The sequence below is a fragment of the Dipodomys ordii genome, unplaced genomic scaffold, assembly GCF_000151885.1.
Source record: "Dipodomys ordii isolate 6190 unplaced genomic scaffold, Dord_2.0 Scaffold76, whole genome shotgun sequence".
In the NCBI taxonomy this organism is placed as follows: domain Eukaryota; kingdom Metazoa; phylum Chordata; class Mammalia; order Rodentia; family Heteromyidae; genus Dipodomys; species Dipodomys ordii.
The window spans coordinates 10870252-10885476 of NW_012267292.1; the positions used below are offsets into that span (position 1 = coordinate 10870252).

Sequence of the window (15225 nt, forward strand, 5' to 3'; positions counted from 1 at the left end):
TATGGTAAAGAATTTTTTTTCAAAATGAGACCTAAGAAAAGATGAGGGTGTCTGAGTCTACTTCAATAAGTCTATTATTTACTAAGTATACAGCAAATTGAAAAGATTTGGTTGTTCTTAAGAAAACTGGTAATAATGGCTCTACAGTCTAAAAATGACTTTGGTACAGACTTTTTCTGTGTACCCAGACTGTTTTTATTCTTACTAGATAATCTACTTTTGGTTTCAAAACTCAGATATTTTTTTCTTTTTGTGGTACTGGGGATTGAACCAAGGACTTCATTTAGGCTAAGCAAAGCCCATGCTACTTGAGCCTCACCCCAACCCTTTTGTTTCCATTTGCCTATGCATCTTTCTGACTCTGCCCAAATTGGCCTTGAACTCCCAATTCCTCCTTCCTTTGCCTCAAGTGCAGCTGAGATTACATGTCTGCTCTACCACTCCCTCCGAGGACCCAAATTTCTGCCTCCTAGTCTGTATTTGCCCTTGCTTTGAGTATAGCCTTTTAACTTACTGATCCTTATTCTGTGTTTTTGTAACAGCTTGGATTCCTCTGATCTGCTGTGCAAATTACTAGCTAAAGTTGAACATTGCTACAGTGCTATCCTTTCCTCACTTGGGACATATTTCATGCTCTGTGTTTTAAATTACATATGTGACCCTTATTGACTTGTATTGATTCTAACAAGGGATGCAAAGTGTTTATCCATGTATCTCTCAGTGGTTGCCCATTGCAATCATGAAATTCAGACTGTACTCTATCATGTGTGGCCTACTGCTTCAATCTTACTTTAAGACTCCTTTTACTCAGATTCACTAGACTTTTTTGCCGTTCTTTTAATACACTTTCTGCCTTAATCTTTGTCTCGTTATTTGGGATGTTAGAACTGAAATTCGAATAATGCAAAGAAACCAATTTAAGGTCTTCCCCTCCTCCCCATTCAATCACATTATTGTATAGCCAGCACTTTTCCGTCATTCACATCTCAGCTCAAGTATGTTTTCCCAGACTACCCATCTAGCCTTTGTCCCTTCGCACTGTGCTTACTTTTTCCTCATTACTGTTTTCTTAATTGCATTTTCTGCCATTTAAATTTACTAAACTTCTCAGTTCCTACACTGCAGTGAGGGCAGTCTTTTGCTATTTTGTTGACTGTTGAACCCACAGTACCTAAAACAATGTGTGACTTAACTAACTATAGGTGTTCAACAAATTATAGTTGAATACATGTAGGAGTGAATGAATGATAAAAAGATTTATTTGTTCTTTATTGAAATTCAGTATAACAACATGATAGTAAACTAGGTGGAGCTATTCACTATTCTAGCACTTAAAAGACTTTTATTTTTCATAAATGTGTATTTTTATAATTTTGATCTATTTAAATTTTATTGAAATTTTATTTTTCTTTACTTAACATGGTCAAACACTTCCCTAAGTTTTTCTAGTAAATCCAGTTATTTTAGTGGTTACATAATACTACATTGAGCTGATACTCTGTCATTTACTTAATCATGTTCTTGATAAAGTATTTGTTTCTAACTTTATGCTATTATTATATGTGCAGTATTATAAGTAATTCTGCAAGGAATAGCCTAGTAAGTATAGATATATTTTTCTTCCAGTGATCAAAATTAACTAGAATGACAAAATGACTAGATTAAAGAGTATAAATTGTTTAGGCATTTTTTACAATTTAAAATGGCTATATTATAAATTTTAAGGGAATATATGAATTACCTTGGCATTTCCTCTAAAATGCTTTACAATGTTAAAAATTGTATAATGCAAGCATTAAAATATAGGATACTGGGGCTTGAACTCAGGGCTAAAAGCTCTCTCTTGGCTTTTATGTTCTGGTGATCTACCATTTGACCTATATATCCACTTCCATTTTTTTGCTAGTTAATTGGAAATGAGCATCTCAGGCATTTGTTTGCCTGGGTTGCTTTGAATTTCTATCCTCAGATCTCAGCCTCCTGAGTAGATAGGATTACAGGCATGAGAACTGTCACCCAGCACAAATTCTATTCTTAAATTTGTGTTTCCTTACTAATCTTCTATATGCCTTTCTTGAAAGATTTTAACTGTCTCCCCCAAGCTATATTTTTGGAAAATGAAATTTAAAAAGAACTAGATTTTTTTTCGTGTGTGTGTGTGTGTGCGTGCGTGCGTGCGTGCGTGCGTGTGTGTGTGTGTGTGTGTGTGTGCTGGTCCTAAGACTTCAACTCAGGACCTGGGCACTGAGCTTTTTTGCTTAAGACTAGCTCTCTATCACTTGAGCCACAGACACACTTCACACTTTTAGCTTTTTTGGTGCTTTAGGAGATAAGAATATCATGGATTTTTCTTCCCAAGTTGGCTTTGAACCATGATTCTCAGATATCAGCCTCCTGAGTAGCTAGGATTGAGGGAATGAACCAAAAAAAAACTAGATTTTGCAAAATAATCTTTTTAGTATTACTTTACTTTTTATATTATTTTTAGTATGTTATTAAATCTTCATTTATAGTGGCTATTTTACTTTTGCAAAACAAGGAACCTTTACTTTGCCATAAAAATATATTCATTAAGGGGCTGGGAAGGTGGCTCAGTATTAGAGTGCTTGCTTTGCATGCATGAGTTTGATTCTTCAACACACGTAAGCAGAAGAAGCTGAAAGTGGCACTGTGGCTCAAGTGGTAGAGCGCTAGCCTTGAGCTGAAGAGCTGAGGGACAATGCCCAGGCTCAGAGTTCAGGCCCCATAACCGGAAAAAAATAAAATAAAAAAATATATATGTTCATTAGAATATGCTATGCATTATTTAACTAGAAAAAAGCGTGTTTACGGTTTACATTTTTCTTGTCTCCTACCTGTTTTTTCAACTTTACAATTAAAAATTACATCAATAACAAAAGACTTTCAATTCATCAAAATATGTATTGTATACTATATGCAAGCTAATTTCCTCGGTATTAGTTAGGTAGCAGTAACCAGACAAAAATTTCTGTCTTCATGGAAGTTATACTTATCTAGTAAAAACACCTAGAAAACAAGAAAAGTGACTGTAAATTAAGAGAGTCATAAGTTCTAGGACAAAACAAAATAGAGGGTATTAAAACTGCTGGGTTCTAAGAAAAGACCTGAAGGAAGTGAGGAGATGAATCCTTCCATACAAGGAGAAACATGTGATGCCTGGAGGAGAGCTAGGAGATGATCTATGTGGACAGGCTGGCCATACTTACATAGGGGAAGAAGTGAAAAAGACATTAGGGAGAAAGATCATATAGCAGATATTTTTTAATTATATAATTATCTTTAGTCTGTGCTGTGCACAGAATGACAAGCCTTTCTTTTCTATGAATTTATAAGCAGTTTAAAATTTTACACTGTTAATATTTATTTTACATTGGTTAATTAGTAAAAGATTTGTTCTTGTGGGAAAACACATGATCTCATTCTTCTATATGCCATTTAATTTCATGATTAAAAAATAATATCATTTCTTGTTGGGCTGCAGATCTTTACCACTATCCTGATAAATGTGATTAACAATTCCAGTGTCTAATGCTATTTATGTAATATTCTTGTCACTTTTAGGTTTTCTTGCAAATTTCCACCATTGAAGCACCATTTTAAATGAATAACTTTAATAAAACAAAGAAATATAAAAAATAAGCAAACCTTAAGGGTTATGACTTTGATTTTCCTCTAGAATTTATTTTCTCTAGCTTCTTATTTAGCCAAAGTAAATTATGTACTTCCTGTGAAATGACCAGGAATCTAAACAAATAAATTAAATCTAACTGGGAGATGTCAGAGGCTATTTAACTCAAGTTAATGGTAACGATTTGAGGAGTTAGAATTTGTTAGAATGAACATTTGAAGTCAAAGATTTCACTATTTTGTTGAATATTTATGTAGCACTTTCTGAACTTCAGTTTCCTTTTCTGTAAATGGGAATCAATTGGTCTACTTTAGAGGCTCACTGGTAGTTTTGAGAATATTGACTGATACGTGCATGCTCTAAAAACAAACAAAAAAACTCCACACTGACTGCTTATGTATATCTTTTAAAATTTTACCAAATCCAAATACTCATTTTTATGACTGGAGTTTTTACCATTTATGATTTTCCTTTGGACTCAAGGTCCTTTTAATGTTCTTATATGAAATGGTATCTACAGTGTAAATGGACAAATCTTGGCTATCACCCAACAGCACCATGGTGATTTTTCTGTTACAGTGATCTCTGGCATGTAAGAATTTATTTGCCCTGTCTTTCAAGACAGCTGTTAGGTGTTAGCAGTTGGAATAGGCTTGGTTGGAAATCTTAGTCTCATTAAACCTATATTAGAGAGCATCTAGAAGCATCGGCACTCCAGCAGGCCTCACTAAAATCCTTCTCCAAATTTCCTTTAGAGAACCTTTAGTCAAATGTGTATGAAACATGAAATTGAAGGGAGATAGTTATACCAGCAAACAGCTCACGAGTAGAGGGCAAGAGGATTTTAAGGAGAGGACTGTTAGAATTGTTTAGGGTACTCATAACAACATTGAAGTTTTCAGAATATGAAAGAATCAGAATAAGCAGTGGTTTCCAAACTTTCAGACTATTAATGACCTCAGACTAATTAACTGTAAATCAGAATATTTGGGGTTGGGTGCCAGGCATGGGTGATAACCACTGAACTACAAAGGTAGACTACCTTAGGAAGTCATGATTCTAGCCTTTGCTATTTTATTGCCTAATACTGCTTCTCAGGCTTAGCACTGGTAGAGTTTGACAACTCTGTTGTTAAACAATCTGAAAAGAAAATGTCCCTCAAGAAGATTTGTGGCCTATATTTTTTAAAGTATATGCTGTTTTATGTGTATATAACACAAGTATATACTTGTGTTATTTGAATTTAAAATTTCACTACCAGTCCATTCTATATTCATGTTATTTTTTCCCTTTGGTCACAAATATTTCTTTGAGCGCTTTTACTTATAACCATACTTTGTAATTTAAAACACAAAGCCATGTCTTTAGATATTAGTTAGGAGTTTTGTTCATGGTTTCAATTGTTCATGGCTCTTTTTGCCATAAAGGACTAAAAGCCATTTTCAAATCCATTTTCGTTTTTCACCAGTGAACTGTTATGAGCTGGACTAAATGTATGTAATGAGTATTAGTCTGAAGAAATGGACTGCTTAATTCTATCGTAGACACAGTCTAGGATAGATACATGTCACTATGTAAGACAGGGGATCTGTGAAACAAAAACTGAACCTGTTGCATTACTAACCATGATATTATAGGTAGATAGGTAGTTTTCCCAATATTATGGTTGATTGAGTCCGTTTCAATACTTCAATACTTAAATTATTCAAAGGGGAATTTCTAAGCGTCTTGTTTTCTAATGATTTTCTGTGACTTGGTTCCAAGAGCTACTAGAGTTTTTTCCTATACAACTTTGAGCATTTGCCTAAGACAAGACATAAGTTCAATTGGCCACAAACAATAGAAATTCTATTTTCATTTACAAAAAAACTATTCCATATTCCATGTGAAATATGCATGTGAAAAATTGCAGAACATGAACCAATGCTCTGTGAAGCTTTTCTTTTTCCTTTAAAAAGCCCCATAGTATCCAGTGTTGTCAGCGTATTATAAATTGTGGAACTTTCTCCAATGTAGCTGGCTTAATTCATAACATCAGTTGTCCAATTTGTGTTTCGGAGTCTTTTGTTTTTCTTGTTTTGCATTTTTATTTTGTTTTGTTTCAGCCATCTTTTTGTCTTATCATCTTCAATTCTAGAGCAACCTGACAACAGTAATGATACTTCAGAACTGGGCATCCTTGTCCTTCCTGAGATTAGTGTCACAAATGTGTCTGGAGAGAAAACCGGGAATGGGGAAAAAGGCAGAACACTAGGAGAGATTGATGCTCAGCATATGCAGGGTGTGCAGGAAACAACCACAGATCCTAGAACTGAGAGCAAAGGCTTGCCAGAAATCAGGAGGCAAAAATCTGTAAGAAAACTGATGGAGGATGGAATAAACTCACCTGGCAGAGTGCAGTTTTAGCAGAACACTTTATAGCTGCACTCCAAGGTATCTCAAAGCAAAGGGCCACTGATGCATGTTAAGCAACAGTCACAGTCACAAAATTTTTGCATGTCATCTAATAATAAAAATGCATGAATTATCCATCACAAAACCTCTCAATGAACTCTTACTGCTCTTTGGAATGGTCATACCTATGTTGTCTGCAAGTAAATTGATACAGAAAATGAGGCAGAAAATTGCTTCCAAAGTAATTTTCTGCTTATGTTTTAGTATCTAAAATTCTATTTTCATTATTATATTAGTATCATTAAAGAATTGTATATATAATTTTATAATGTATATAGAATTTTGTAATGTTTATAATCTTGACTTTATAAAATCTCATAAAATAATCTGGAATGGACAATGCAATCTTCTAAAACCACTTTATAATATTGTAATACTATTTTTTAAAGTTCCTTGGTAAGAGCTTTGATTTTATACTGCTTTGCTATTATAGAGCCTTTATCCCTAGTTTTACTATATGGCAATTTTTCTAATTGTTTCTGATCTTTTGCATGCATAATAGGAAAACTTTCTAAAACACAGTGGGGTGTGGTTTATGGCATGCATTTTGTTCAGTGCACTATAAATTACTGTTATTAAGTTACAAAGAAATATTCTGACATTTAATAAAATGTTTTGATTTATCACTTGATTTTTTTCTGTAACCTAATGCTTTGTAAAGTTATGCTCAAAGTATAATTATCTTAAGTATAATTGATTTGGTATAAATCTTCTTAAAGAAAATGGCATAAGCTACTTAATGTTAATTAATCTTTGTCATTTCTTTGTTTAGGAAATACAGAATTAACAGGTCAAGAAGAACTGATGGAGATTTCTGAAGTTGACGAGGGATTTTATTCCAGGGCTGCCTCTAGTACCAGCCAGTCGGGTTTATCAAACAGTAGTCACAATTGTAGTAACAAGACAAGTGTAGGAAAGAACCAGAGACGGTCAGGAGGAAGCAAAACTGGAGGAAAAGAAAAAGAAACTACTGGGGAATCTTGCAAAGATCACTTTGCTCGAAAACAGACTCAGAGAGCCCAAAGTGAGAATCTTGAGCTTCTCTCCTTGAAGAGACTAACTTTAACCACCAGCCAATCCCTGCCCAAGCCCAGTAGCCATGGTTTGGCTAAGACTGCGGCAACTGTATTTAGTAAATCCTTTGAACAAGTCAGTGGTGTCACAGTCCCACATAATCCAACATCTACTGTTGGGTGTGGCACTGGGACAGATGCCAATAGGTTTTCTGCTTGTAGTCTCCAAGAAGAAAAGCTTATTTATGTTTCAGAAAGGACTGAACTTCCAATGAAATATCAAGCAGGTCAACAGAGACCTCCTAGTATTAGCATTACTCTGTCCACAGATTAATTTGTAACGTATTTTTTTCTTCAGTGAATCTAGAAACATGGAATCTAGAAACATGACTACTTCTTTATGAAAATGTCTCTGGTCTTTCATGCCTACTTCTGTCAGGAGCCCTGGTGTCCTAAATTCCAAAGGCTCTCTTGACTTTATGAGGGAATGTCTAGTTTGCAGAAGCTAAATATGGTTTTATTATCTCTTGGTTGTATTTACCGCCTTGGTTTGAGTCCTTGTCTTTTTCTTTTTCTTTTGTTATTTGATACTGTTGCCCCCAAGTTGTCAGTGTGACAATAAATTTTGCCAAATTGTCTGATCAAGTTAGTTACAACCATGTGAGATTGTCAGTTTGCTTTTTATACCAATGTCCTTAGGTGTCAAAGTGGGTCTCCACATAAAGGTAACTTTTATAAGGCACGAGGCAGAGGATCCAGTTCCAGAATTCCACAGCTAGCCTTCCAGGCTATCCTGAAAAACAGGCCTGTGAGAAAACAAAAATGATGAGAATGAAAAGTGCCTGATTAAAATATTTGTAGTCAGATCATCTTTAAGATTAGAACAGTTTGTTCAAGCTGCTGGGAAATGCCTAACAACTCAGTACCTGAACTATGGTGTGATTCCAGGAGATGAGTAGGTACATTTCTGTTATTATCTTTGAACATTTTTATGTCAAAAATCAGATTAATGGTAGATATTTTGAAGTTTTTATCTGGATTCTGCAGGTAAAAAGGTCTCTCAGTACCTAGAGTGGAATAGGCCAAAAAGTAGACTGATCCTGCTGCTTGATTTTGGAAATCCTAGTTAGGTTGGATTCCTGTAATTCATAGCACATGTCACTGAAGGATTTTTTGGAGATCATCATAAATCTTGCAACATATCTGTCAAGATACTAGTATCAATTGTATAATATTGAATTGTTTGTCAGTAAATGAAGGAAATTAGATACATTTCTCATGTATAAAATGTAATGAAAGTAAATGAAGGTAGTGAGATATGGACAAAGACATTTGCATATTAACTAACTTAGTGTTGTTTATAATTGTGTTCTTAAGTTTAATATAAAAAATAAATATATTTCTTGTTTGTGAGCAGGTGTATTTTAAGTTGTTATGTTGTAGGAAGAACATCAATTACCTCCACCAAAAAATAAAAATAGTAAAGGTCAGCTGGCAGAAGCTAATAAATTTATATGTAGCTCTAGGGAACTATATGGCCTGTAAAAGGAAGAGGAAGTTCTGTTTTTGCTGGTGGTGGTCATTTCATGTAGAATCGAGCTTCCCTGTAAAGTTAGTATATTTAAATAATTTGGAGTAATAATCTGGAGAGAAAAAACTGGGCTGCAGATGAGAATCAGCTTCTGGGGAGGTAGGTCTAGGATAGGAAGCTGCCTACTTCCAGGCTCTTTGACTTCTAGTATACGATGTTGTCCTTATTCATGGTCTCTCACAGGCAGAACATGATAGAATTTTCCCCTTAACCCTGCATTTGCACAGCTCAAATATATGAAAAACTTGTATGTGTTGAAGAGTACTAAGCATTTACATTCTGAATAGTTTTGACCATAACTGCTTTGCCTTCCAGTTTAAACCTAATTCTTCAGAAATCATGAAGAACTAGATTTTATTCATTAGACCTGTAATTTTTTGCAAATTCGATTTTGGCAAGTTTTAGTTCCAGTAACAGACTGGAATAAGAGCTACAAATGTAAGGCAACTGGACAGTGAAAGTTGATATTGGATTAATAGTAATCCTATGTATAACTTTGAGTATCTGTGCAATGTTGCTGTGAATCTCTATTGTCTATGGTTAATTCCCTTATGCTTAGCTATCTACTAGTAATTGATATTATTAGAAAATATTTAAATATTGGCATTTAAGCAAATTAGGTGCTTAGGAACAAAGAATAGGTTTGAAGAAACATTAGATGGCACAAATGAGAGAGATTTTGATGTATTGAAATCTCATTTTGGTATTTTTTTAGAATTTAGGTCTTTCCTAGTCATGTGTTCTGAGAGCCAGTAGTAGAGTTGGTATCAACTGGCATCTTGTTAAAAATGCAGAATTTAAGGGCCAGACCTATTGAGTCATAATTGGCACTCCAACTAGATCCAACTGATTTCATGAACATTAATATTTGAGAAGAGAGTATTAGAGTGCAAACAAATTACTTGTCTAATGCATAGGCTCTCAGCTTGATCAAGTATGTTACATACTAGATCATTATAATCTTCATTGTTTTTGACAGCTAATTAACTTTTTACTACCATGATAAAGGACTTATTAAATCTTCTAAGTCTGAATTTGTAATGATTCTCATTTACTTCTGCGTTGAAAATGTAACATTTTGTACTTTTCTTGCTAATCATAAGTGAAATCAGATGTTTAGATGCCTACAATTTTAAGTATGAAAGATTACCCCTTTTGTACTTAAATTTTTGCACAATGCACAACAGATTTGTGTGTGTGTTCTTTTTTAAAAAAATGTCTGAAGTTACTCACTGGAGTAATTCTGATTTTTGCTCCAAATGACTTGTACCAATTGATTTTTTTGGAGCATGGAATATATTAATAAAGCCTTTTATAATAATACCTTTGATAACACTTGCAGTGAGGATTACACACTGAAAGCTTTATAGCACTTATAAAATTGGAAATTATAAACTGAAAATTTGTTCTTATCCTTACTACTCATTTTCTACTCCACCTGTCAAGTTGGAAAGGCGAGCTGGCTTTATAGGTCTCTTCCTTATAACAATGCTATGGTCACAGATCTCTTGTGTATCCAGAGTAACACCATTTATCAAGGTATTACAGCTCCAATCCATATTTTAAACCTGAATGGATTCTTGAAGGCACCCAACCTGTGGCACTTTAAACAGCTGCCTGGGTGTTCTAGTGATGTTGGACCCAGCACTAGCTTCTTGAAATCCAAGCAGGGAGTGTCCCAAAATATCCAAGGCAAGTGTCTACCTTTCTCTCCCTGAAGCTGCAAGTAAGCACCCCTGAGGTCCCTTGTACACCACCAGAACTTTTAAAGGTAGACTTATGAAGTATAAATTTTTAGTCCTTACATGATAACTGAAGTTCATTTTGAAAAAGCAATATTCCATCACCCTTTTTAACTATGAAGCAACTGCTCAGCAAACTTTATATATATATATATATATATATATATATATATATATATATATATATATCAAGCCAAAATAGGTGAAAGTGGTCCCAAATGTACAAGATTTCGCTATGTTTAAAAAAATATAACTAAAGTGTTAAATTTTAGAAAAAAATAACTTGAGACATAATTTTAAACTAAAACTTAAGACAGGTAAATATTTGGGCCCAAAGGCAGAGTAAATCTATATTAAAGAAAAGCACATCAAGGAAGTATATGTTAAATAATGTAACTGAAAAATATTTTAAAAATTAAAAAACACAAATAACTGTGTAGGTACTTGAATTAAGCATTGTAGATAGAGGATAATGTATAATAATGTCTTCCTAATCTTGGAATGAAAAATTAAAGCTCTCTAATTCTTTAGCATGAATTTATACCTTTAGACATTGCTTAGTGAAATTATACTGAATATTTACAGTGATTGAGATTTACATTTAATATTGTTAAATTTTTATCAGAGAACATTAATATGTTGTCTTTTTACTTTGTAGCTTGTGCTTATCTAAAAAGACTAGTAGTGAACATTTTGAAGATGTATTGTATTTTTCATAACAGGATGCTAGTGCACCTGTGTCTGAATATGTGCTTTTTACTAGCCTCGAGATTCTATTTCACATACTGTTGTTTCTTTTCTTATGGAGCATCTTGTGTACTTCCTACTTTCTCAGACATGTAGTGATATTTTTTCCCAGCAAGCATACTTATTTCTGTGTTCTTAGATTTTACATTCCTAAAGAATAAACACTACTTGGTATTTTTATGTGTTTTCCTGACCTTTTTTTAGGCTCTGGAATAAATTGTAGTTTAGCTTTTTGGAAGTTTTGTACATTGATGTAAATGTTCTCCATATGTAGTACTTTATACATCAAGTGTTGCCTCTTGTTTTATTGAAATAAAAACTATGAAAATATTTTCCAGATTATTTTATTCATTAAAAAGTGACACTAAAAAGTTGCGAATGTCATGATGTGGAGAAAGAAAGCAAAGGAGGAAGACTTAGATGAGTTGAGCCACTGAGAGCTGCTGGGGATAAGCTCAGGACAGTGACATCTCATTCCTGGCTTTGTGGTTTACATGGCCTAGAGCTAAGGAACACCAGAAGTTAGTGCCCATCCAAAGAAGAGGAGCTCCATGGGTCACACAGCAATGGCTGATTATTTGTCCTACCAGAAACACAGGCAAGTTTAGATAACATTTCTTGATCTTTTAACTTTAATATGAGTTTATCTTGTGTATGGCCATTATGTAGCCTAGTGTCTAGCAAAGGATCTTATAAATGGTAGGTATTTAGAAATTCAATGAATGAATGAGTTGCGTTGATATTAGCTTTGGAAATGAATCAAGAACAGTCTTTAATGTATTATTTTACTTTAGAAATTTTACTTTAGAATTTCATTTATTTGCACTAGGAAATTGCAATGATTGTATGTATTGCATTGTAAATACTTAAAAATAAGTTCCTGTTAAAATTCTGGTGAGTAATTGATTATGTATTTAGATAATTCCATTTAATCTAAGAAGCTAAGTAATTTAGGAAATATTTTCTGTGTTACTCTTAGAAGAGGACTTGTAGAAGCTATTGTATAAATGGTCAGTATAGCATTATCCATATGGTATAGAACAAAATACATATGTAATGTGAAAGTCTTCCCTTTGTTGACAAGTATAAGAAAATAAAAATAGATAATAATGATAGAAGGAAGAGGAGGAGGAGTAGAAAGCTTATAGAGAACACGACCCAGACCAAATTTCAGAGTGTGTAGGCTCTGTGAAATGCAAATTCTTCTAGTGGCTTCAGAACTCCTGATAAATAGTTGATTTAACTTGTTTATTGCCAGTATTATGTAATTTTTCTAACATTGTTATTATTACATAGTTATAAAGAAGGACTATAGTCAATCTTAGTCATTCAGTAATTTCTCTTACATTATTATTGTGGTGGTAGTAATGGCTAATATTTGTAACTAAAATTATGATTTCATTTAGTAGTCAAAATAATCATAAAATGAGTAGAACCCCCATTTTACAGAAGAGGAAACTGAAGCTCTCAAAAGGGTAGGTGACCTGCTTGAGGTCACCTTGTTGCAAAGCTAAACCTCAAACACTTAGAATTCTCACATTTTAAAAATAACACTTAGTAAAGGATGATAGCAAGTAAGTACTATCAAGAAGACTTACATTTGAAATTCTTTTGTCCCATATTTCTTATAAATTTTAAAGTAAAGTAAAACTAAAGCTTTCTAAAACCAAATCATTATCTATTTTGCAGTTTGTTGCTAAGCTTAGTGCTGGTTATTGTGGTACTAAAACTATGGTTTAAAAGCAAATTAAAAATGATAACCCTTCTGTGCAACACCTTAATAATAACAATAAAATTGTGTTTTAAAAATTAATTTTTTTAACCTGTTAGGTTGATGAAGATTGAAACTAATACTGACTAGCATGGGTGCAGAGAAAATCATTAGTTCTGAAACAATGGATGAGATTGTTTCCATGTATATTTCTGAAGAATTTTAATTCCTTTATATCAACCAAGATGCATTTGATGAGGCAGGAAATGTTTGAAAGGAGAGAACAAGGCAGAAAGTAAATCTATAAACTATACCTGCACTAAGAAACAATCTATTTTCCAGTTCACTAAAGAAGAAAACAAGTCAGCTCTTCTTTGGTTAGGAGTAGAGGGTACTATTATACCCCATCAAAGAGCATTCTAGATGAAGGTGAGGAAAGGGATCCTTTCCAGTTGGAAAGTTGAGCAGTGTTTCTGCTTTCTCAGAAGAAGAGGTATCCTAAGGTACAGCTCTGTATACCTTTACATCACCCAGGTTGTTAAAGACATGGAAGTAATGGGATTGTAGGATACATGATAAAATATGGGAGCTAAATGTATGATTGGATTTCTTCAAAACAGACTCTAATGTGTCACCAATATCAATGCTAAACAAAGGCCCCATTGTGAAGGAGGTACTAAATAAGCAGATGGTCAAGACAATGGGAGATGTCAGTAGAGATCTTTGGTATCTATTCTGTTCAATCAGCTTATCAACCAAGTGGCTATACAGAGACTGAACTCTTTTCATAAAGGCTGCCTTGATTATTGCCACTGTTAGGACCAACCATTAGATTTCATAATCTAGGGTGCCCAGGCAGTTGCTTAGTGGGAGACTGATTTTTTTTTATCAGTTCTTTTCTCCCAGGGAGAAGCAGCTACTTCATGGAATAGACCCCTCCTCTGAATCTGTATTTAGACTTGCCTTCCCTGTGTGCAGTACCTCTGGGTATAATACCATCCTGTTCAACAAAATATCGCTTGTTAGGGCCTTGTTTTGGAGGTTAAGAATAAGGCAAAATAGGGGCTGGGAAGGTGGCTCAGTGGTAGAGCGCTTGCCTTGCATGCCTGAGGCTCTGGGTTCGATTCCCCAGCACCACTTAAACAAAAAGAAAAAAAAGCTGGAAGTGGGGCTATGGCTCAAGTGGTAGAGCGCTCGCCTTGAGCTGAAGAGCTGAGGGACAGCGCCCAGGCCCAGAGTTCAGGCCCCACGACTGGACCCAAAAAAAAAAAAAGAATAAGGTAAAATAGAATTTCACTTCCAGTAATAGGTAGTTAATATCAAATATTCCATTGGCAAGTAGATTAAACTGAACCAAAACTTTTTCCTTTTATTGTTTACTATGATTTTTTTTTATTTTCAGTACTGACGATTGAACTGACGACAGTTTGCTAGGCAAGTGCTTAACATTTGAAACTATACTCCCTCTGCTCTTCTATAGAGACTTTTTAAAACATGAAAAATCAAGAGGCAAGCCCCACATTAGCACACTGATTCTAGAAGAATAAACCAATAAGCCATCTTTCTACTGCTCCAAGAGAGTAGGAAGAAAAACATTGAATACTAGTGCCTGCTGGGTAGACTCATGGGAGAGGTCTGAGAAAATGTCTATGCTTGGTTAGAACCTTAAAAAACTTCACCACAGGAGTAAAGTGAATTGACAGTACAACTCTTCCCACAGACACAACATATTCAGGGAATTCAGTGAAGCCTTAAATCATCTCGATTTCTAAAACTGTATTAAAGAAATTCCCCAGGTGCTCTGGGGGTAGGGGGAATCTTATCATCTTAAGCCTTGAATTCTACCATTTCTCAAATACAGTATTTAACACAGAAGGGAAAATAAACAGACTTCTGCAGCAGACCAACTCCCTGTGAAAACAAGCAACATTGGATAAAATAGCTTAAAGCCTGTTTGGAGTCATTCAAGAACTTTCAATCACAACTCTAGGAGCCAAACAGAGAACAAATGTGTAAGAAAGAGCAAACCTATCAGACATGATCCATAACTCAGCTTGCAAGGTTGAACTTTGACTTGTGTCTGAGGACTTGGATTATGAGAATGCTCTCATCCTTCCCAAAGTGATCAGGTAGTTTATTCTGTGCAATTGTTTATACAAACAACCTCATTTATGCCCAGTGCCTTCTTAGGGAGTCTTAAGTTATGTACTAAGCATAAGCTAGCTCTAAAACTAACTCCCAACACAAAATGGGCACTAAGTGGCTTAATAAGTGTCTACCAGATCAGATTTCATACACATCACCATTCAATACTGGAG

At 34.4% G+C, this 15225-nt stretch overlaps 1 protein-coding gene across 2 annotated transcripts in view; it reads left to right on the forward strand.

Moving 5' to 3' along the window:
* Fam126a (family with sequence similarity 126, member A) overlaps nt 1-7752 on the forward strand; it is a 90204-nt gene extending 82452 nt beyond the window's left edge. Inside the window, exons 11-12 of one of the 2 annotated variants that reach the window (XM_013024459.1) lie at nt 5787-6082; nt 6876-6959. In XM_013024459.1, coding sequence (XP_012879913.1) covers nt 5787-6055 — 269 coding nt within the window. In that variant the 3' untranslated portion in view covers nt 6056-6082; nt 6876-6959. Of the gene's footprint in view, nt 1-5786; nt 6083-6875 lie in introns of both variants that reach the window. The other variant, XM_013024458.1, reaches the window with a different exon arrangement.
* The last annotated feature ends 7473 nt before the right edge of the window (nt 7753-15225 follow it).